Genomic DNA, 21,420 nt, shown 5'->3' with positions numbered 1-21,420 from the left:
TTCACGGTATCTACACTGTGGAAAAACTCCTACTCCCCTGAGCGTGCATGATGTCCCTAGGAGGGTGAGAAGGAAATGGGAACATGTCCCTGATGTTTTGCTGCACCAGACCTGTGCCGTGGGGGAACATGTGCCATGCCCAACATGCATCCTGATGATGGGTTGTTGCATCCTCACACCATGCCTTATCCTGGGCTGTGCCTTACATGTGGCTCAGGCCTGTGTAAAGGCTTCAGAAGTCAGCTCAGGGGTGTTACACTTAGAATGTTGACCATGTTTCACCCAGCTGTGGCATTGGCCCAGGATATGCAGTGGAGACAAGCTACTGTCACTCAGGCAGCAGAAAGAGAGCCCCAGGCTAAGCGGTGGTCCGAGTCTATCCCTGCCCAGGTCTGTAAGGCTCAGTTCCTCAAAGCTATTTATGCTCCTAATCTGATTTTAGTGGAAGTGAGGAGCCTAAATACCTTTGAGGATCTCGGCCTGAGAGAATAAGGCAGGAATCTCCAGAAGCAAAGTGCAGATCTCTCCCCAGGAATCTCAGGCCAGGGGTGACAGCTTGACTGAAGGTTTTTTTCTGCAAAAAGCTTTTCCGTGTAGACCACAGTGCCAGCGCATTGCACTCTGGGGGCAAGAGGAAGAAATGGAGCTTGGAGATACTAATGTATCCCACGGTATTTATCCCATTAGTTTCAGCTAAATGGATGCTAAAAGGCAGAAGCTGTGTTCCAAAACCACATTGCAAGCGCTAACCCAGGCAAGCAGACAGCTGTCTTCTGTAGTCCCGTATCGCCTTGCTGTGGAGCCAACACCTTACCCTTTTCATCAGACCCTTCTGCAATGCTCATTCTTTAGACCTTGTCTACACGGGCAACAATTGGACCCATAGCTTCCCAGCACTGGAGCTCCAGTGGTGAGAGCTGTAGTGTAGACAGGGACATGGTGAGGTCCTGAGCCCGCCCTGTCTTCATCTCAGTTTCTACCATTGCTGCCACCCAAAGTGAATTTCCTGGTCCTGTTTTTGCCAGCATAGATGCAGCCTACTCACCTGTAAAGATAGTACTCGGTCCATATCTAAGCACTGACAACGTTGCCCTAACCCATGTAGCTCCCTTAGTGGGAGCAAAGGGAGGAGCATCAGCAAAGGCAGACCACATGCATTTTTGCCAGCACATCCTCTGGTGCTGGCAAAAATCTACATGATGGGATGGATTAAAACATCAGTGGCTTTCAGTGCCTGTGTCTACACTACTGCTTCCACCATGGTTACTGCTAGAGCAGCTGCGCAGACAGCCCTTGAGAACTTAGATTAGTAACTGAGACCAAGCTGCAAGGTTTGTTCCAAACTTTCCCAAATACCATATGGCTTCAGAACAGAGATTTTGATGTGGGCCCTCTTTGCTTATGTGCTTTGGAAAACCTCCCATGTTACAGAAAGATCCTAACGTCGTAGCATTCACCACTGTCTTGTACTCATGATTTTCCACAGCCCCTGTGTACAATGTGCTGAAAGTGTCTCTGAGACACGAATTAAAAGCATGGCCTTGTTTTCCTTATTGTCTGTCTCCCCTACAGGGCTTTGGGGGTGAAGAGTCCAACACGGTATTAGAATTCTAAGTAAAACCTATTTATCCATGTCTCCTTTGTGTATTTTTAGAAAACAACGCAAACAAATGCATAACCATTTACGGCAAAATATGTGTCCTGCCCATCAGAACAGGAACCTTGCAAATGGCCCGAGTCACCCCCAGCTGGATCCTGAGGAAATTCAGATGGCTGATGTAAGTGGCTTTTGTATAAGAAATGTATAAACTAATCATATTTAATTCTCTTTGCCGTTCTGTGAAATGCTCCTGGTATTTCCTGTTCATTGAAGATATCCCCGAATGCATCATTCTGGTACACTACAAATATGATGGACTATATGGCTGGTGGGGGTGAGGCTACTTTAAGAGCCATCAGTGTGCATGGCACTTCCAATCAGTAGCACTTTGCTCAAGGTAGTAAGTCCCATTGAGGTACCCAAATACCACACTGATGGGCACAACTGAAGAACATAGACCCTGATCCAACAAAGCATGTAAGCCCATGCTCAATTTAATGTACGTGAATAGTTCCATTAAAGTCAGTGGGACTGTGGATGTCCTTACATGTGATTATCTCGATTTGGGACTTTTGAAAAATGAAAGAGGGAGGAAAGAATAAAGGACACAGGACGGGATTCTGTCCTGTGCCAGCGCTCCAGCCTTTCCTAACTTTTGAGTGCTCGACTTTGCAACCTTCACATTTTATTAACATTTTTTGTATCTATTCATCTATATGATGCCCTGTGTATGATACATAATAGGCCAATTCTTGCTGGCTCCTGGAGACAGGTATAATGGGTCCCTTATCAACTGCACATGTGCCAAGCACAGACAGATAAGTAGTGAGCTAGGTAGATAGATAGGCATGAATACAGACAGAAAGAGAATCTGAAAAAGCAGCAATAGTGCTTTTTCATGCTGCGGCTCCACGCAAAACCTTGCAAAATCTATTTATGCTGTGAGTAGGAATAATCCATGCAAGAGGAGTGGTTGATCATTGTCAGATCAAGGAATGGATTGGTATAAATATACGAACTATGTGCTATGTCTCCAAGGCCCTCAACGTTCATCAACACCCTTTCGTAGTTCCTATGTAGTAGCCACTCCTTAATATTTTGAAGAGGCCAGAAGAGAGCCACAGAAAAGCCACTAGTTTTAACCTTCTAGGTAGTTGCTGTTCTTCTCATCTCTTTAAACTGGACACAGATGCATGTGATTATGTGCTTGTTACATGGGTTGGTTATATAGACTCATAGACTTTAAGGTCAGAAGGAACTATCATGATCATCTAGTCTGACCTCCTGTACATTGCAGGCCACAGAACTCTTGTAAGAGACCCTTAACCTCTGTCTGAGTATTGAAGTCCTGAAATCATGATATAAAGACTTTAAGTTACAGAGAATCAACCATTTACACTAGTTTAAACCTGCAAGTGATCCATGCCCCATGCTGCAGAGGAAGGCGAAAAACCCCTAATCGATCAATGAGCAGTTGACTGATGTTTGGGACTCTCTTTATTACAGTATATTTCTAAAAACATTTCTGCCACTGAACATGTGATACAGAGGGAAACAGAGACGACGTTTTCAGGCAGTCATTCCTGCTCACCGTCTCACCATTGCTCCACAGCCACTCCAACTTCAAGCCAGAGGTAAGTATGCCATCTCCCCACACATCCATACTGTGAATGTCTCAAGATTGTAGCAAGAAAACCATTTCTTAAATCAGAGCGAATACACGTTTCCCCTTCTTGTTCACTTTTCATGAGTGTTTGGAATATTCTATCACTTAGAATGACACAGAGAAAATAGATACACAAGAGAAAAGCACTGGAGATTATTCTCATGTAGTTTGACACGTGGGACATATATAACTCAGAGAATCAGCACACACTTGACTTTGGGTAACATTTTCAAAAGTACCTAAGGAAAAAATTTTCAGAAGCTTCTATTTCCCGTTTACAAAAAGATTGTAGAACTGAATTTTTAAAGGTATTTAGGTGCCTAAAGATGAAAAATAGGCTTTTCAAAAGTGCACATTAGTCACTTTTCCACTGGGGACCCATCTGCCGCTTTAGGCACCTAAATACCTGTAAAAGTGTGCCCCTTAAGTGCCTAGGTCACTTATAACAATGGGACACAGGCTTCTAAGACACTTAGGCACTTTTGACAACCCTCTGCTTTATCTCATATGCATACTGCTATCCTTTTTCCTAAACTACTTTAGAAGGTACTAGAGATGGACTTGAGCTGCAAAATTTGGATTCAGATCCATATTTTGAATAATCCAAATTTCAGAGATATTTAAGGAGCATTTACAAAATATAGATCTGGATCGAGATTAAGATCTGAGGAGCCCTGCAATGTCAAGAATGTTTGGTTTCTGGGGTTTGGTTTGGAGCCCTCTTTTGTTATTTCCATTTTTAAATGTCATAATTCTGACATATGATTTCAAAGTTATGAAATATGGTCTTCAGATGACTTTGTTGTGGCAAATGTGCCTTTTCTCCACTAGCCATGAATGTGTTTTGTATGACAGCACATAGATAGTTGCTCCTGAAGATGACTGCTGTGAAACTTTTAGAGCTAAACTTTAAACATGGAAAACTAATTTGTACCTTCACAATCTACACCAACAGGAAGTTGTACACAGAACAGTTAAATGTATCTGCACATACATAAGAAGCACATATAGATGTGTATTTTGCACAGACAGTTGCCTGCATATTTTATATATACTAATGCGTATTTTGCTAGTGTTTAGAAATATTGTCCTATACATACCTGTAATGTGTAAAAAGAGAGGGCTATAAACATTGTTAACATTTACGTCCAGATTTTCAAAACGGGGGTCCGATTTTGCACCAACAAAAACTTGTTCATGTAAAAAAAAGTTGGTGCAGATGCTTATGTTTTGCACTTTCCACTTACGGATATGTAGGTCTCTTTGAGGCTGGCTTGAAAATCTGGGTCTCAGTGTCTTGTGTGATGTTCGGTCATCAGTGAAATAACAATAGTTCTTGTTAATAAGACAGGGTCAAGGTGCTATTTTTCCAAATTTTAAAATAGCCATCAAGGTAGAAGAAACAGCACATCCATGATATTTTGCCTTTGACCTTTTTCAAGGGCATTTCCAATGATAAATTTATTTTGTTCATTTTTATAGTGTCCGAGAAAATCCTGGGTTGAAATTCCCTGGAGAAGGGCAAAGAGTGGATGAGTCCTTTGTCTGTATGGATGCTCTGTTTCTTCCTCTTTGATGATTCCAATGAATACTGTGCTTATTCCAGGAACTGAAGTCAGTTCTTTGAGAGTGCACACAATATTATTGTAAGATGACACTGAGGTCCATATTTATGTCCCATCGGAGAATTGCAGATCAGATGTGTTCATCTGACAAGTCAAAAGATGTTGGGTCTGATTCTGATCTCACTTAAAGCAGTTGTCTACCATTGTAACTCTAGCGTTTGGTAGATGGTGATGAATCCTTTGCATTCCAGGTGTTCTGAGAAAGAGGACCACAAGGCAAAGACATTCTTTAAGATAAGTTACTCTAGCAGTGTGTGGCTACTCTGTTAGTCAGTCCTCAAAACTGATTTATTGATTTATTGTTTTCAGGTATGGTGCATTCATGAGTTACTCACACACAAAACACACAAAAGATATGTGCAATCCTGCATTGTGTGTGCAAAAGCATATGTGCATGCATAACCCCATTTGACATGGTCTTGTTAAGTGCTTTGCACTCACTTCACAATATATAGGCCTTAGGGTAGGCGGGCACCAAATGGGATTTACAAAGTGCCTAACTCCCATTGCAAAGTCAGGAGGAGTTAGGTGCCCAACTCACTTAGTTTTTTCTAAATCCGACTAGGCTCCGGAATACTGTCGTAAATTGGCTTGTGGATCTAAAACTCTGTTTTTCTGAATAAACTGCAGTGACCAAATGTTTCTTCCTGACAGACCAGGAGCAGATTGGTTAAGTGCGAAGCTGCCGTATCACTTCACCTCTTTTGTAGCCAGGACCTCATTTGAAGTTATAAATGTAGCTGGTGGTTGCAGCTGAGAGTAGTCGGGGTTTCACCATAATTAACAAGTTCTTTGGAGGCTCAGTCAGGACTGTTTTCCTGCTCAGGTATCCATATGAAACCCAGCACCAAATGCTCTGCTGGCATAACTCCATAAACTCCCGTGATGTCATGCCAGCAGGGAATTTGGCCCTCAGAGCAGAGCGGGATGACATTTCTGAAGCATGAGAGCATTTGGTTTCCATTAAATGTTGTATATCAAATGTTGAGCTGATCAACATTTATATTGGTCCTTCCAACTAGAAAAATCAGCCCCTGGGAGATGGACTTTGCTTTGCTTTGCCTCAGACAACTTGTGGTTCTTACCCGATGCTGTGCATTGGCTCTGAGCACACCTTTAGGTGTCTCCCCTCTTCCAGCTATTGCCAGCCTCCATTGCATGGGGTTCTCTCTCTACAACAGAAATATGCAGCACATTGAAAGCAGACTCCCTTAGACGTCAGCACATTTGCAGGAGGCCTGTAATCATTTTGCAGGCAAAAAGCAACATTTTAGGGGCCTCACTTTTAAGGGCCCATAACCCGGACACCTGTGTGTAAGTACTGACAAGCACAGCTTTGCAGGTACAGTTATTTGTGGGTGTCAATGAGCGTGTATATGATCTGCATGTGCAATAAGGGGTCATGCATCTGCTTGCCTTCCTGTGTGCCTGCAAGTAGTTGCACCCAAATTCCATGCGGACAAAACAAGTCAAGGACAAGGTTTTGCAAATCAGTCGTTCAGCTAAACACTTTGCTGGTAGTGAGAGAAACAAAGTGGATACGGAGTGTGGATCTCTAATGTCCCTTCAGCATGGCTGCGAGCCACTGACTGCCGGAGTGAACTTGCACTGTGTAGCAGCGCATGGCGGACGTTCTCACTGACTGTTGTCGATCTGTGCTTTGCTCTGCAGGCAGGAAAGCCACACCTGGAGCTTGGAACGGACAGAGAGCCTGACGTCTGATTCACAGTCTGGTATGATGCTGTCTTCTGTGGGAACCAGTAAATGCAACAGCCCTGCCTGTGTCGAGGCTCGCGCCCGGCGAGGCGCTGCTTATTGCCTTGAGGACTCGAGAAGACCCACCATGCAATACCGGGATTCCGTGGATTCGCTGCGAGACTCGCCGCACAGCGAGAGGTCAGGCCTCACGGCTTTGTGCCTTTGTAACAGCTACGGTGCAGATGGCTCTGTTCTGGATTACTAGGGTTAGCCTGTGGAAGGGAAAGCCTGGAGAGGGGCGTCCAGACCAGGTCCGTGTTTGCATGAGACACTGCACCAGAACATTGCTCTGTTTGGGCCGGCGACCTTGCTTTGAACGTGGCCCATAGCAAAAGCGTCAGATGTAGATGCCAAAAAACCTCCCGCAATTGACAGTTATGCAGTGGTGGAAATTTCTCCCTGCCACCCAGCAGTCTCTGTAGCCTGAAGCAAGAAAGTTTTTCTCTCCTATACCTTTTAATTGGTATAACTTGTAAATAAGAGCGAATGTTTGGCAGTGTCAGGATGGCTTCTGAGGAACAGGGAGGAGGATAGATCTTCTCTCAGTCCATGGCTAACTACAGATGGCAGACTCCAAGCTTGCTAATCACTTATGGCACAGGCAGGCCCGCCAGCGAGGAGAGGAGGGGGGGTAAACGGGGCAGTTGATTTAAAAGGGCCTGGGCCTCTTACACCTGTGGCCCCACCCCACACTCCACCCCAGGGCCGGTTCAGCCCCACCATGTCGCTGCTCGCCATGTCGCTGCTCTCTGCTGTTGCTCACTACTTGTGTCCCTCCTCTCCTCCCCCACTCCCCCTGTCACTGGTCGTTGTGTCCCTTCCCCGCCAGCCCTCTCGACTGTGCCTCACTGCCTGGAGAAGAGGGAGTGTGGGAGAGCAGAAGGGGACCATGTGGGGGGAGGGATGTGGCAGTGAGCGTGCCGAATGTGGGAGGGACAAGGAGGGTGCTCTGGGTGGACTGTGGGCAAGGCTGTGGGTGGAAGAGGTTTTTCTGCCCTGGGGTCTGGAATTGCTGTCGGTGGGCCTGGGCACAGGGAACAGAATTCCACTCCCAAAAGAGAAGCCCCTGTCCTGGGGGTTACAGAAGCTGCTCCAATAGCTTTGTCAGTACATAGAACCTCAGCCATGAGCAGCTCTGACACATTCCAGCCGGTACAGAGCAGCGCTGCCTGTACATATCAGCCCTGCTGTGAATGGCCCAGGGATGGAAAAGTCACTGATGATCCAGGTGGGGTGGGGAACTGATGAAAGTGAAGCTGGAGCAGAGGGGAGGGGTTGGAGTCATAGAGCATTGGGTTGCTTGGATTGAAAGCCTGCACTTCAGAGGAGGGGGTGCCCATTGGCCGGGTCCCTACTAGCGGGTCTTATTATATCAACTCTCGGCAGGAAAGGGGGATAGATTTCATTTCCTTTTAGTGAGCAGGGAGGGATTTCCCCTGCCTGGCCCCCAGACTCTGCTGCAGCAGTATAATGGGGCCGGCCCTGGGAGAAGGCCCCCAGGATAGGCACTGCATCAGGCTGCCATGGTGGCCTTGGACAGGATCCCTCTCAAGCCCAGTCCCAGATGGGGCTGGGAGGAATATGTCAGAGGCAGAAGGGAGCAAAGCTGTGGGGATTCAGGCCAGTGCTGCTGCCATAGGTAGCCAGGGAGGGCCTGCCTCCGTTGCAGTGGGGGGGCCCCACTCATCCTTAGAACAGGTAGAGCCTCCTCCCTTGGGCTGCACCTGTGTCTGCTGCACCTCCAAGGAGCACACATTGCACCCTGAATACAGATAACATGGCTAGGGGTCGTGGGGGGGAGGGGGGGAGGGGTTCTCGCGAGGCTGGGTGTGGAGCTGGTGAGTAGGTTGTACCAAATACACTGCATAGGCAGCAGCCGATAAGGTGCAGACAACGCAGGGGGGGAGGTGAGGGGAGCAGAGCACAGCAATGTTGTATGTGAGCGCCAGGCGCATGGGGGCAAGTGATATGAACTGGACATGCTGCATACAGGGATGAAGGCCACACTGGTTTTGGAGCCAAGGGGAGACAGTCAGGAAAGCTGGAGAACGGATTCTGAAGGCCATGCTCTTTATGTGGGGGGAAAGCTAAACAAATGCCTATGGTAGGGGACAAGGGAATTACCTTCTAGTGAAATTTAAATGGAAAGAGAAGAAAACGATGCTATGATTGAGAAAGGAATTGCCGGTGCTTGGCGAATCTCTGGCTCAGATCAAATCAAGTAAAGACCAGGCACCTAGCCAAGAGATTGTGGAGACAGGAGAGGCACCAGCTCTGGTGCTTAGCATCCCGGTGGTTTTAAATACCAAGATATCGGAGATGGATGCAGCCAAACCAGAGGACATCAAAGGAGTTTTAACATAAACTCTCCTGGTGTTTACAGTGAAACCTGTTCATCACGGCCACCAAAGGGAGCTGCTGTGTTTGGGCTGGTTACAATAGGTGGCCATAGACAGCATGATTAATGTGGAGGTGATGCTGGCTCGCTGAGGCCTCTCAGCATAGATCTCACTGCACCTTTTCTTTGGAAAGCCAGAGCATACAATGAGAGGCAAGGTCACTTGCATTTGGTACTAACCAATTAAGCGGTTGTAGCAGAGCTGGGCATAGGGATAAGAATGGGAGGTGCTGGGTGTTGACCGGTTCTTTCCCGCCACCCAGAATGCACAGGTTCACAGACAGACTCTTGAGCTGAAGAAGAGTGTTGTTTATTTACTGCTTCAGCAAGTGATCAGTCCATTGAAACAGGGCCCAGCACAGGGTTAAAGGCAAGTGCGCCCCCACATTCAGGTGCTTGCCTTAAATATGCTGTGACAGAGTTATTCATTATATACTGGATAAACACTTTTTCTGCCTTGCACTAAGGTTAGTTTACTCACTCGGTTGTTTATCTGATTGGATTGCTGGCTCAGCTTTTTACCTGGCTGTTCTCTTTCCTTGCCAGACAAGCAGGTACCTTTTCACATGACCCAGCATCCTACATGGGGGACCAAATAGCAAAAAGCACACATGTGAGTGTCATTTAAAAGGGAAATCCAGAACAAGAAAGCAAGCCACTGACTAAAAGAAGAGCTTACAAAGGACTTGAAAATGGACTCTGCAGGGATCAGAAGTGAGGTGGGGTAGAAAACACCTAGAAATCAAATAAGGGAGACGAAAGAGAGATTCAAAGAGTCTCAGATTCTAAGACTAGCAGGGGCCATTATGATGATCTAGTCTGAGACCGTGTATAACACAGGTCAGAGATTTCATCCGGTGATTCCTGCGTCAAGCCCACAAACCTGGAGCTGAAGCAGAGTGTATAGCTCTTGACCTAGAGATCCCATGTGATGGAGAATTTACCACGTTCCTTAATAAAGAGGGAGAGTGTGGGTATGTGTGAGAAAGAGAGGGAAGGAGTCAATGGAAAGAAGATTTCTACCAATGTATCTAGGGAAAGAAGAAAGTGAATGGAAGCAGAAGAGCTCTGTTAAGGGAGGATGAAAACCAAATCCCCCCCAGCTTCTCTCCTTCCACTTGATTCCATCAACCCTTTCATTTCTCACTGCTTCTCTCTTCATGATTCCTGTGCCTCCCTCTCATGCTGCTCTGTCTGCCCTTTAGTCTTCTCCCTCTGCACCTCCTACTTCTGTCCCTGCAGCCACACTGCCAAGTGCCCTTGGGCAATGCCCTAGGCCTGCCCTGAGTTCCTCCATGAAGTTTGTTCTTTGGAGTGCTTCCAAAGCGTCTCTTCTCCTCCTGCTGCTCCATCCTGACAACTCGCCCTCCTCTGCCTGCTTCTCTGCCCAGCACCTTGCCAGTATTTCCAAACCACCCACAAGGACTCTTCTCTGCCTCTGCCGCTTTCTCACTATCCCTGCTTCTTCCACCTCTCACTCCACCCTTTCCTTCTTCATGCCACTCTGGGGTTCCAAGGTCTGACCATGACTCTGCCTCCAAACCTTCTACTCCATTGCTTCTCATCTCTTGTCCTCCCCCCCACTCTTTATCTCCAACCACTCCTTCTCCTCTGACTCCTTCCCATCTGCCAACGTGCACAGCTGTCTCCTGGCCTGGAAATAAACTCCGTGGGCTGGTCTTGTCTCTTTACCTACCATCCTACCTCCGCCATCCTACTCCATTGGCTTCCTGTGTTTTACCCCACCTTCTACCTGCCTATATCATCAGAGATAGGTGGGTCCTGACTTCTACTCTCCCTCTGGCCCTAAGGACATATGCCTATTCTGGATCTCTCCTGCTAAGTATCGTTAAGGAGATGGTGAAGGAAATGGAACATCTATGGAGAGAGCTTTACCTGATGTCCTTATGGGTTCTCATTCCACAGAGGAAACTGCAGAACCAGTTAGAAATGGACAAGTTTTCTCCTTGAAAACTGGGTGAGGGGCCTGATGGGAAAAGGGCAAACCCCATGACCCCACAGCTGGATATTCCATCGTGGATTCTAGCAAAGTCGAGGAGGTTCAGTATCCAAATAAAACCTTTGGGAAAAGGGAACCTCAGAGCTACAACAGGGTGAATTTTTCAGACAAAACTCCCTTTACACTGAAAAATGCAGATTCGGGTTGACCAACCTTCTTTCGAATTGTTTTGATCAAACAAAAAAGATACTGAAAAAATCTAAATGTTTTGACTTTTGTTGTGAACTTTACTTCAGTTTTACTAAAGAAAAAAGCCAAGAAATAAAACAGAAGCTTTCATCTGACCCAAAGCTGATTTTTTTTTGCTGAAATTTTTTTTTCTTTTCATCTTTCTGGTTGGCCACTGGACTGAACAATTGGTTATTTGCCCAGCTCTGCTAGCAGCCAGTTAACAAAGAACAGATCATCCAGGTGATGAGAGCCTCTCACTAGATTCTGCTCCTGGGAAGCTGAGTGCGGTACAGAGGGGCTGCCTGTATCAGGGACTTGGCGTGACTCAGCCGCCATTTCTCCCATGGGCTCCAGCTCCACCAACCTGTGGGAGGGTGCGGTGTGCACTCCCCTTTGTGACCAGCAAACAGATGTAGCGGTGGGCGTGGTGGGGGACAGGACCATGCCCCTTCACCATGCCCACTTGTGGGCAACTAGCACCCACATGGGCACTGGCAAGGAGCAATGTGCTCCGCAGTTGCTAGGGGAGGAGGGCGTCACCTTTCACCATCCGAACCCATTCCTTATGCATCCCAGGAGGGGCTGGCCATCCTTTGCTCAGACAATACCAAGCTTGGAGGGATAATAAGCAACAGAGGAGCTAAGCAAGCAGCACGAGTGATCTGGCAGGCTGGATGAGCCAGGCGGCTCAAATCAGATGAGATTTCAGATAGTTAAATGTAATCCAAGGCACCTAGGGAGATACCCTAATCAGCCCAGAAAGAAGCAGGAGGTTGCTGCTTAGAAATCAGTAGTGCAGTCAGAAAGCCCCGCAGCTTAGAGCGGAGGAGATATTGGAGAAGAGCTCACGCTCTAATGCTCTTGCTAACAGAGCAAATGAAATCCTGAGTGTGTGTCTATAGATAGAGGGCTCTCTCATAAGCCAAAGGAGGTAAGAACGGTGCTTTTATAAGGCCCTGGTGGGAGTGTACTGAGGATATGGGGGGCCCTAGGGGACCCTTCATTAGAGAAAAGCCATTGCAGAGCTGGAGGGAAGGCAGAGAAAGGCAGCGTGATGACAAAGGTAGTCGAGGATTTCATGCAGGCTGAGGAATCTTGACTCATGTGGCTGGGATGGTGCTGGAGGAAGGGCAGATGCAAGTAATGTTGCACAAAATGGGTCATTAGTAAAGCAGGAAAGGGGCTGCCCCGGCGCAGAGGCAGGAGGGGAGCCAGGGGAGAGGTCTGGAATGAAGGCCCTGACCCAAAATCCATCAGTTTCAATGGAGAAGGCCCCAAAGGGGATCATGGGAGCATAAAGGGCCGGGTTGTGGATGTGCAGGGACCATAGCAAAAGCAACTTTCCTGGTGGGAGCTCCCTGAGCCATTGCCTCCTAAAGCACAGCGCAGGGGCAGCTCTGCTCCCTTTGAAACAGGGCAGCATCAGCTTGGCTGGGCAGGGTCAGCTGTGGTTGCTGGGACTAGGCGTGCTGGAGAGGTTGATTCTTCTGGCAGCATTAGACTGGCATAGCTCCGATATAAGAACTGTGATCATTCCTGAGCAAAGGCACAAGAATCAGGGAGGGCACTCTATGCCCATTCCCCTCCTTGTACACTCATCCAAGCCAGGCACAGTCCAGCCCACCATGCCTTCCACAGCAGACGAATCAGGCTATGGATGTAACTGCTGAATGGGGCAAATACTTGGGGTGAAATGCTACAGCACTGGCATCTTAGGGATCTTGTCCAACCCAGCTGTCTAGGGCTTTCTTATCTAAGAGCAGGCGTACAGGAAAAACCAAATGAGGAGAGAAGCTCATAGTGGGGTCCCATCTCCTCTGTACCAGTTTGTTACCCTGTGAGCTGGGTGTAGCCTAGGTCATAGATTGGCTTACAGCTCAACCCCCCTGCTCTGCTGTACCTCCAGTGAGCAAAGTCACTCGGTGAAAGGGCTGGGGGAGTCAGACCCAGCATGCATCTCTTTTGGGCATATCATTTAAATGAGCTGTGTGAGTTTCAAAAAGCTACAAATCCATGTGCCTCTGGAGAACTTACTGTCTTTAAGTTGTGCTATAAACAAGCAAACAAAAGCTGCCCTGCTCTGTGTCACCTGAATGTACAGTCATCCCGGGTCTTTTACTTACCGGGTCTGTGTCACCCAAAGGTACAGTCATCCTCGGCCTTTTACTGACCGGATCTGTGTTATTTGAATGTACAGTCATCCTGGGTCCTTTACTTACCGGATCAGTGTCACCCAAATGTACAGTCATCCTGGGCCTTTTACTGACTGGATCTCTATCACCCAAATATACAGTCATCCTGGGCCTTTTCGTTATTGAATCTGAGTCACCCAAATGGAAAGTCATATTAGGGCCATTTATGTGTCAGGTCTGTGTCATCCAAAGGTACAGTCATGCTAGGGCCATTTACTATTATATGTGTAAAATGGCCCTTTCCATATAGCTCAAAGGCTAAGCACAAAATCTAATGTAACTTCACAAATCATCCACTGCTTGGAGGGAGATCAAAGAATAATCCCCTCCCACCCACCTCATCCCTCCCAGCCAGCTCCTAAAGCAAATGTTCTGAGGACCTTGCGGTGCACCCAGGATGCTAGCAAACATTGAGCTTGATCCTCCAAGGTTCTAGTATCTCCAACTGAAATTATTGTGCTGAGCATCTTGCAGCATCAGGCCCTTAGGCTCTACCCTACTGGCCAGGATGCAAATTCCAGACCAAGAGCACCTAGAGAAGTTAAACTGCTATGAAGACTTCTTGGCAGCTACAGCATCTGTCCCCGCTTACCACAGCGCCATGAATCTCACAGGATGCCTTTATGTTTGGGTCGAAGCCCGTTCCCTCACACCTCTGTTGAAAGGCTCAGGTGCTGCTAGCCTTTGGCTTGGTAACAGAGGCACTCTTCTCTTTGGCTCTGTAGTGGTGCAGGGATTTGGCATGGGGCTAGAAGCTGCATTGTTGCTGGACGTGGCATCTTTTGGAGGAGACGTAAAAGTGAAGTTCTGATTGTTTCTGGTCCTAAAAACCCCATGGCACTTTTTGCAAGTGTTGAGTTTTTAGCTGTTGTGCAGTGTTGCTGGCATTGAGAGATGGATGCTGCCTCTTACCTCAGCAGTGGCTAGATTTCAGTGATGGATGGCATAATGCCTGTGTTAGCTTCACACCAGCATAGACACTCAGCAAGTCCAGTACACGTGGGTACTTTAAGCTGCTGCACAGGGTGTTTGCATAAAAATATAGGGCTCAACCATACCTGATGGACCAACAGTACCTTGAGTCCAATGTCCTGTGAGCAACAGTGGCCAGCCCCAGATACTTTAGAGGAAGGTGCAAACCTCCATTCTGCACAATTATACACTCATATGCCCTTTGGGCAAGTGCTCGACTTCAGGTATCCAAATGGAGGACTCATGTGTCCTTTAATAGGGCAGCTACCTTTGGAAATACTCTCTACAGTCTGTAAATCCCTTTGGGACTTGGTTCTTCTGGGAGAAAGATTCTGCGTGAGGGGCGGGTGCATCAGTTACTGTGTGAGGAGTGTGGGTGCATCAGTTACTGTGAGTGGCGGGTGCCTCAGTTACTGTGTGAGGGTGTGTTAGCTATTTGTAGAGCCCTGTGTGTATATAAAAATGTGGATCTGCATCCGATCCGCATCCGCCAGAATCAATTGACATCCGACCCGCTATCTGCAGTCTCTGTCTTTTAGGTCATCCGCACCCACATGCAGCTGCTGCTCTGGGTCCCCTAATCAGCTGTTTGGAGGCCAGACCTGCTGCAGCCACCATCTCTGATTAGCTGTTTGGGGGCCAGCCCCTCCAGGCAGCTGCCAAGCAGCTGGTCAGCAGCTGGCAGGGCCCCCCCATCCGGGATCTCAAAGGCAGGGAAGCAGCATCAAAGCCTATAAGCTGCAGGCAGCTGCTTCCCTGCCTTTGAGATCTGCATCCGATCCGCCATCCGCAAAAAATGTTCTGCCAATATCCAAATCTGCAGATTCGGATATCTGCGGATATGCAGGGTGCTAGCTATTTGGCCCTGGTAATCTGGACCCAGGGTTCAGATATCGAATGGAGAAGAATTGTATCTGGAAAGCTCTTCCTGTTAATCGGGATCCTCATGTAGTTGTTCTCTTTTCAGGTATGTCTCTGCACTAACAACACCAGCACGTCTGTCTCCTGTCGACTTCCATTACTCACTTGCTGCACAGGTCCCAACCTTCGAGATCACCTCCCCCAACTCTGCTCACGCGGTGTCCCTTCCACCTGCAGCGCCCATTAGCTTCCGAGTGGAGGAGCAGCAGCCCTTACTGCAACGGTATCAGGTGCCCTTCCAGGACATGCAGAGTTACAGTTACTACCAAAGGAAGAGCTACTTGAATGAGAGCATGGGGAGCCTGCCTTCGAGCCCCTTCCGCATCACGGAGGATGACGAGTATGAAACAACACAGGAATACATCACAGCACTAGAACAACCAAAGAAAACAGCTAGCAACAACAGGCGGTGGAAAAGATCTAAACTCAACGGGCAGGTCTCGCACAGAGCCCGGACGGTCAGAGATTCCTTCTCAGGAAGCAGCGCTTCATACAGTGAGTCTGATGAGGAGGAGCTCATGGCGGAGAGCACCCCGTTCTTAAGCATTCAGAACACTGAGGCCATGAACACAGATTCACCCCCGCTGTATCGGCCGGGAGACAGCCGGACTTACTATTCCTTCAAGAGACACAGCGCACCAGGGGAGAGCGGGCAAAGCAGATTGACACACACGAGACCCAAACAGGACTCGGCTCCTCTTTAGAAGCCACACAAACTCATGCACCCACAAACATGCCTGTACCGAAAAGGAGGAAAGAGATTTTTATTTTATATAAAAGAGGAAAAAAATATAACAAATCAAATGGTTTATTTTCATTTTAGCAAAGTTGTCTTATAATAGCTAACAGCAAAGACTTTTTTATAGGGAATCTCTATTTATATGTAACATCTTGAATTACAGCTTCCGAGAAAAAAAAATACAAACAAAAACAAACAAAACAAAATAATTAATAATAAAAAAGATGGGCCAATTTTTGACTACTTAAAAAGAGAAAAAAAATATCGTGGTGCCTTTTTTTGCTGTATGCTAATGCCAGAGTCCATGCTGAGGATTATGTTTCAGTAGCATTCTTAAGATCATAGGTTTTTGTTTAAGACAACTTACCATGTTAAGGGCACTTTCCCATTTGAAAAAACAATGCACTCCACTTTGCCCCGTCTCTGGATGTTTGTGATCTAGTTCTTTAAAATGTTGTTATAACACACACAAAGGACATGTGTATGTATGTTCTCATAAATACCTCCTAAGGGGAATCTGTCTTGCCCTATAAAATAGTTATAGTTTTGCTTATTTCAGGGGGGAAAATTGGGTACCGGAATGCAGAAAAAATGGAGGGTTTTGCAACACAGGTAGGAAGAGTAAAAAGAAGCATACAGTAGGACCAGCCCTTACAATATATTTGTTGACCATGTTACTTGTGGGGTCCCAAGTAAAACTGACTCATTTTGGCACAGTTTTGTGAAGTTGTAGTCAAATGAATAAAACGTTTACATGAATGTGGTAAAATATTATGTCTTTATATACGGTTGAATCCACTTCATTGGTGCAGACCCTGATGAGAAGGGAAACAGCCTGTTGCAGTAGTTGCAGATAAGTACTCTCGACTGGTAAATTGCTTTAAAAGACAGCATTACAGTATTGCAAGAAACAATGTGAAGCTCAGACAGGGACACATATTGGCTATGACCATGTGGAGAAATAGAGCAAAGGGCCACTCCGTGGGGAAGTTAGCAACAGTACAACCATCAGTGTAGCCCTGCTAACTGCTGGTACTCAGCTGCAGATAGTGTTGTGCATGCTACGTATGCAATTAATCCCTATTTCAAGTCTCTGCAATGCATCACCAGGATCCTGCCCCTGGCCAATGAAACAGGTGGGCAATGCATCAGGAAAGCCATTCAGTGGATTTTTCTGTATCCATGTGCCGTATATTTTAAAGAAAGTTATTATTGTAATGTTCCAGTGTTACATAATAACTTGCTATCAAAGATGGACGTCTTGTTTGGGGCAGCCCTGGCCACTGGACCCATGGCTGTCTGTCCAAGTGGCAGAATATTCACATGTGAAAGTGCCCCTCCTTTCAGTTCACTGCAGCAACCCTGTTTACATTGTAGCCTGACTTATTTCTTTTTATATTTTCACTTCTGCATGTCCTTTGCATTTCAGATACTGTAGATTGGATGCATGGTGAAGCTGTGACTGAGAAGATAATACAACAATTGACAGTGTATTTTATTTAACTTTTGGCAATAAAGTAACTAAACCCTCTATTCCTCACCCACAATGGGGTCAGATGGAAAATCTGCTAATTTGTCGTTAAGATGAGTGTAAACATTTGCTCTGGATTGTTTGAATGTCTGAACTCTTGACTGTTTAACACTTGAACATTTTTTATATTATAAATAAAATAAGAAATAATTAATGTTTCCAGCAATAATCTTAAATGAGTGGTCAGATGGGGCAGGGCGGTGTTACACACTGCCCACAGTCCCAAACTCCACCCATAAAGTGAAGCTCCACCTACATCCAAGAGGTAGATTCTCTGTACCTTGACATCTTTAAACCATGATGTGAGGACTTCAGTAACTCAGCCAGAGGTTAGGGGCTATGAAGGGAGTGGGTGGGTGAGGTTCTGTGACTTGCAACGTGCAGGAGGTCAGACCAGATGATCATGATGATCCCTTCTGACCTTAGCGTCTATAAGTAGCTGGATGTTTGAGCTAAAATTCTCAGTATCGAACTAGCGGAAAGTGCAATGTCAACTCCCATCATTAGCCTTCAGAGTCAACACCTCATTGAGATAAATGGGGGCAGGGATGTGCACAAGAGGGGTACATCCCCCCAATAATCATTGGGGGCACAGAACTCCTCTGGCCGTGGTAACGGGGGGGGTGAGGAAGGAGAGTGAGCTCCTCTCATCCCCAAGGCTGTGGGGGTAGAGTAAGCTCCAGCGAGGGCCAGGGTTGGGGATGAGGCAAGACAAAGGGAAGAGCAAGCTCCTGTGCCCCCCAAAATGCGTCAAAGTTAAATTTCTGTGCCTGCCCCTGAATTGGGGGATGGGGGCGAAGGGAATTTTCTCAGTCCAGGCTTTTCTCAGAGCGGTTCTGCACCAAGGCACATTTGGAAGATTTCCTTTGCAACTGTAAGGCTCAGAAACATACCTCCAAATGTTCAAATGTGGGCAGTAATATTGGGGGTTACCATTTTTGTGTGTCCAAACTGATACCTATTGGGATGGGGAGTCTCAGTAGGGCAGCGAGTTGGAGCTGCATGTGCACTGCCGGATATCAGGCCTGAGGCGTCTTAGGAGGGCCACATTAAAAAAAAGGAGGCCGTCAAAATCAGTGGCCATGTTTGAAAATGTTGGTCTTGAATTTAAAACAGTTATTTATTGATTTTTTTAATTTTTTTTTAAAAGCCAGCTCATATTGTGCCTCTGCTGAAGGGATAATGAGACTATGCCAGTGTGAAACGCCAACCACCACCAACCTAACCCAAGACTTGTTTGCAGTCTGACAAGTCGCCTACGGCCATTTTTCATGGGAAGCTACAGAGCAGGCTGGACACCTCACAGTGCGTTGTGACAGGCTGTGATACTGCTGGATAGTTTTTCTCCTCAGACACCCTGGAGTGTGTTTACAGCTGTTGTGGCAGTCAAGAGCTGTCAATGAAAACAGTTGCCGCTGGGCTGAAATAGCGCACTGGACTCTGTACAACGGCAGCTCAGCAGATTGGCTACACCTCAACTCCGTTGTCACAGTGCTGTGGGGCCAATGACTGGGCGCATGCCAGAGAGAGGGCATGAGGCCTGAACAGACTCTGGCTGGCCTGGGTGCATGGGAGGGGTGCTATAAGAAGCCTCCTATACACATGTGTATCCTGTGCAAATGCCTGGCAGGGTCACAGCCCAGCACTCAGGGAGCCCAGGGTCTGGTGCACGCTGAGACACGCATTAGCCTGTGATAGGGAAACTACCATCCAGGCCCATGGCTGGTGCAGCTTGCACACCTCCTGCACACTGGGCAGCATGGGTAATGCGTGTCTGACTGAAGCACTGGCCCTTCTGGAGCTCTGCCACTGCCCCGCATGTGCTTCAAAGGCACACGCAAGCCCCAGAAAGGGCTGTATAGCTGGATGGCTCCTCACTCAGGCCAAAGTGTCCCCTAGTGTCAGCAATTGAGGCACAGTGCCTCGAAGGTATGTAGGGGCCTGACAGCCACTGACGTTCACTGCTGAGGTTCTGGGCCTGAGTGACTCCCAGTGACGGAGTGAAAACGGTGTCAGGCTTGGGGCCCCCCCCCAGCAGTGTACGTCAACAGCAGCCTTCGAAAGCCTTGAGCCCAAAGTCTGCCATCAGTTAAACCCCCCTCTCACTCACCTCTTCCTTGAACTCAAGGGACTACATGGGGTGTAACTGGGTTATGGCTACATGTGATATGGATGTACATGTGCTCGCTTTGCTCACATCAGCACGCTAAAAATAGCAGCGGCGCCGCCGCGGTGTGGGTGGCAGCATGGTTAGACAACTGAGTACAAGACCATCCAAGACTCTAAGGCTGCACTCAAGGAGTAATTTCTTATCACCTGCGCCACTGAGGCTAAATGGCTATTTTTAGCCTGCTCACTTGCTCAAAGCTAGCATGTGTACGTCCGCCTGAGCTGGGAACGCCCGCTGTACAGCTGTCCCCTGAGTGTAGAATATGGACATCCACTGCCTCTTATGGGTTTGCTAAAGAAGATCTAGGGCCAGTTACTCACTTTTCAGAGGCAAAACTGCCACTGGGAGTCACAGACAGCAGGGTCAGTGGACTCCTAGAGGCTGGCATTCAGCATGTCAGTAATAGTACCAATAAATGCTTTGCCCTTCCACAGGAGGGGTTCAGAGCACATTGCAGCCCTGGATGCTGAGCTGGGGATGCAGCAGCAGCAGCTCTCTTCTACCTCATAAGAAACCATGGTGCAGAAAGGTCAATGGATTTTCTTCCGACACAGCGAATCCATGGCAGAGCCGGGAATAGACCCAGAAACCCTCAATCCCCAGCACAGCAATCGACTTTCAATTCAAGTTCTTGCACTGGTCATAGTTGCTAATGTCATAGAAAAAGGCTCTTCTGGGGTGGGGGGATGCACACAGGTCAGCGGCTCTGATGTCTCATACGCCTTAGAACCCACATGAATTTTCACACAGTGCCGCAGCAGCAACTGCAGTTCAACGAGCCCCTTGGCAGACCCAGTAAAGGCCCCAGGGGCATGACTCAGGGCCCATGGGCCAGCCACCGTTGCGAGCCCTCAGCTGAATGAGAGGGCTGCTGCTTGTCAGGCTCCATGGGCATTACCACCCCCAAGGCCTAGGCCCACTCCTCCCACACTGGCCAACACAGCTGGCCAGACGTGTGGGAGGAGGACTATGTGCTGCTTCTTCTGAAGTGAGGTAAAATGATTATCCTCTCCTTGTGAAAGTGGGGAACTCCGGGAGAGACTGGGCCTCGCTGAGACCCAATCCCTCCCATGGCATCACTCACTCTCCACATCACACCCAGTGTGGGTCATTGCCTAGCAGTCACAAGCCGGCCCTTCGGCAGCACTGGGGAAGCTAAGGTGATGTGCTGCCCCACCTCGGTTTCACATGCGAAGCTGCTTCTGATGATGGCTCCACAAGACAGTAAGGGACAGATCCAAAGCCCACTGAAGACAATGAGAGTCGGTCCCCTGACTTCAGTGGGCTTTGGATCTGGCCCAAAACACTGGAACCCAGAAGCAAAGGAACAGGAAACCCATTTGTAACCCCAGACATAAATCATAGAAGATTAGGGTTGGAAGGGACCTCAGGAGGTCATCTAGGCCAAACCACTGATCAAAGCAGGACCAACCCCAACCAAATAAATATGTCTCAGAGAACTCAGGCAGGCTGGAACAAAGCAGTCTTTGGAAGAGGCCAGGGCTGCAGGACCACGGATTAGCAAGCCATAACAAAGACATGTCATTTAAACTTGAGTGTGGGTCCATGAGTACAATCCCACATTGACAGGAATGGATTTTCAGCTGCACAGTCACAGTAGCCACATACACAGATCTTGGTACATTCATGTACACAA

The 21,420-nt window shown here is 47.6% G+C and overlaps 1 protein-coding gene across 1 annotated transcript in view; it reads left to right on the top strand.

Moving 5' to 3' along the window:
* The window catches only part of NRG2 (neuregulin 2), a 283,100-nt gene extending 265,401 nt beyond the window's left edge, over positions 1–17,699 (top strand). Inside the window, exons 9-12 of the mRNA XM_067566827.1 lie at positions 1,655–1,778; positions 3,107–3,234; positions 6,563–6,787; positions 15,370–17,699. Coding sequence (XP_067422928.1) covers positions 1,655–1,778; positions 3,107–3,234; positions 6,563–6,787; positions 15,370–16,027 — 1,135 coding nt within the window. The 3' untranslated portion in view covers positions 16,028–17,699. The remainder of the gene's footprint in view (positions 1–1,654; positions 1,779–3,106; positions 3,235–6,562; positions 6,788–15,369) is intronic.
* Positions 17,700–21,420: the final 3,721 nt, after the last annotated feature.

The sequence above is a fragment of the Emydura macquarii genome, unplaced genomic scaffold (assembly GCF_026122565.2).
Source record: "Emydura macquarii macquarii isolate MOO-44397 ecotype Brisbane River unplaced genomic scaffold, CSIRO-AGI_Emac_v2 contig_2768, whole genome shotgun sequence".
Taxonomy (NCBI): domain Eukaryota; kingdom Metazoa; phylum Chordata; order Testudines; family Chelidae; genus Emydura; species Emydura macquarii.
The sequence above is the reverse complement of the archived record's forward strand: the minus strand, read 5'-3'. Positions and strand labels throughout refer to the sequence as shown.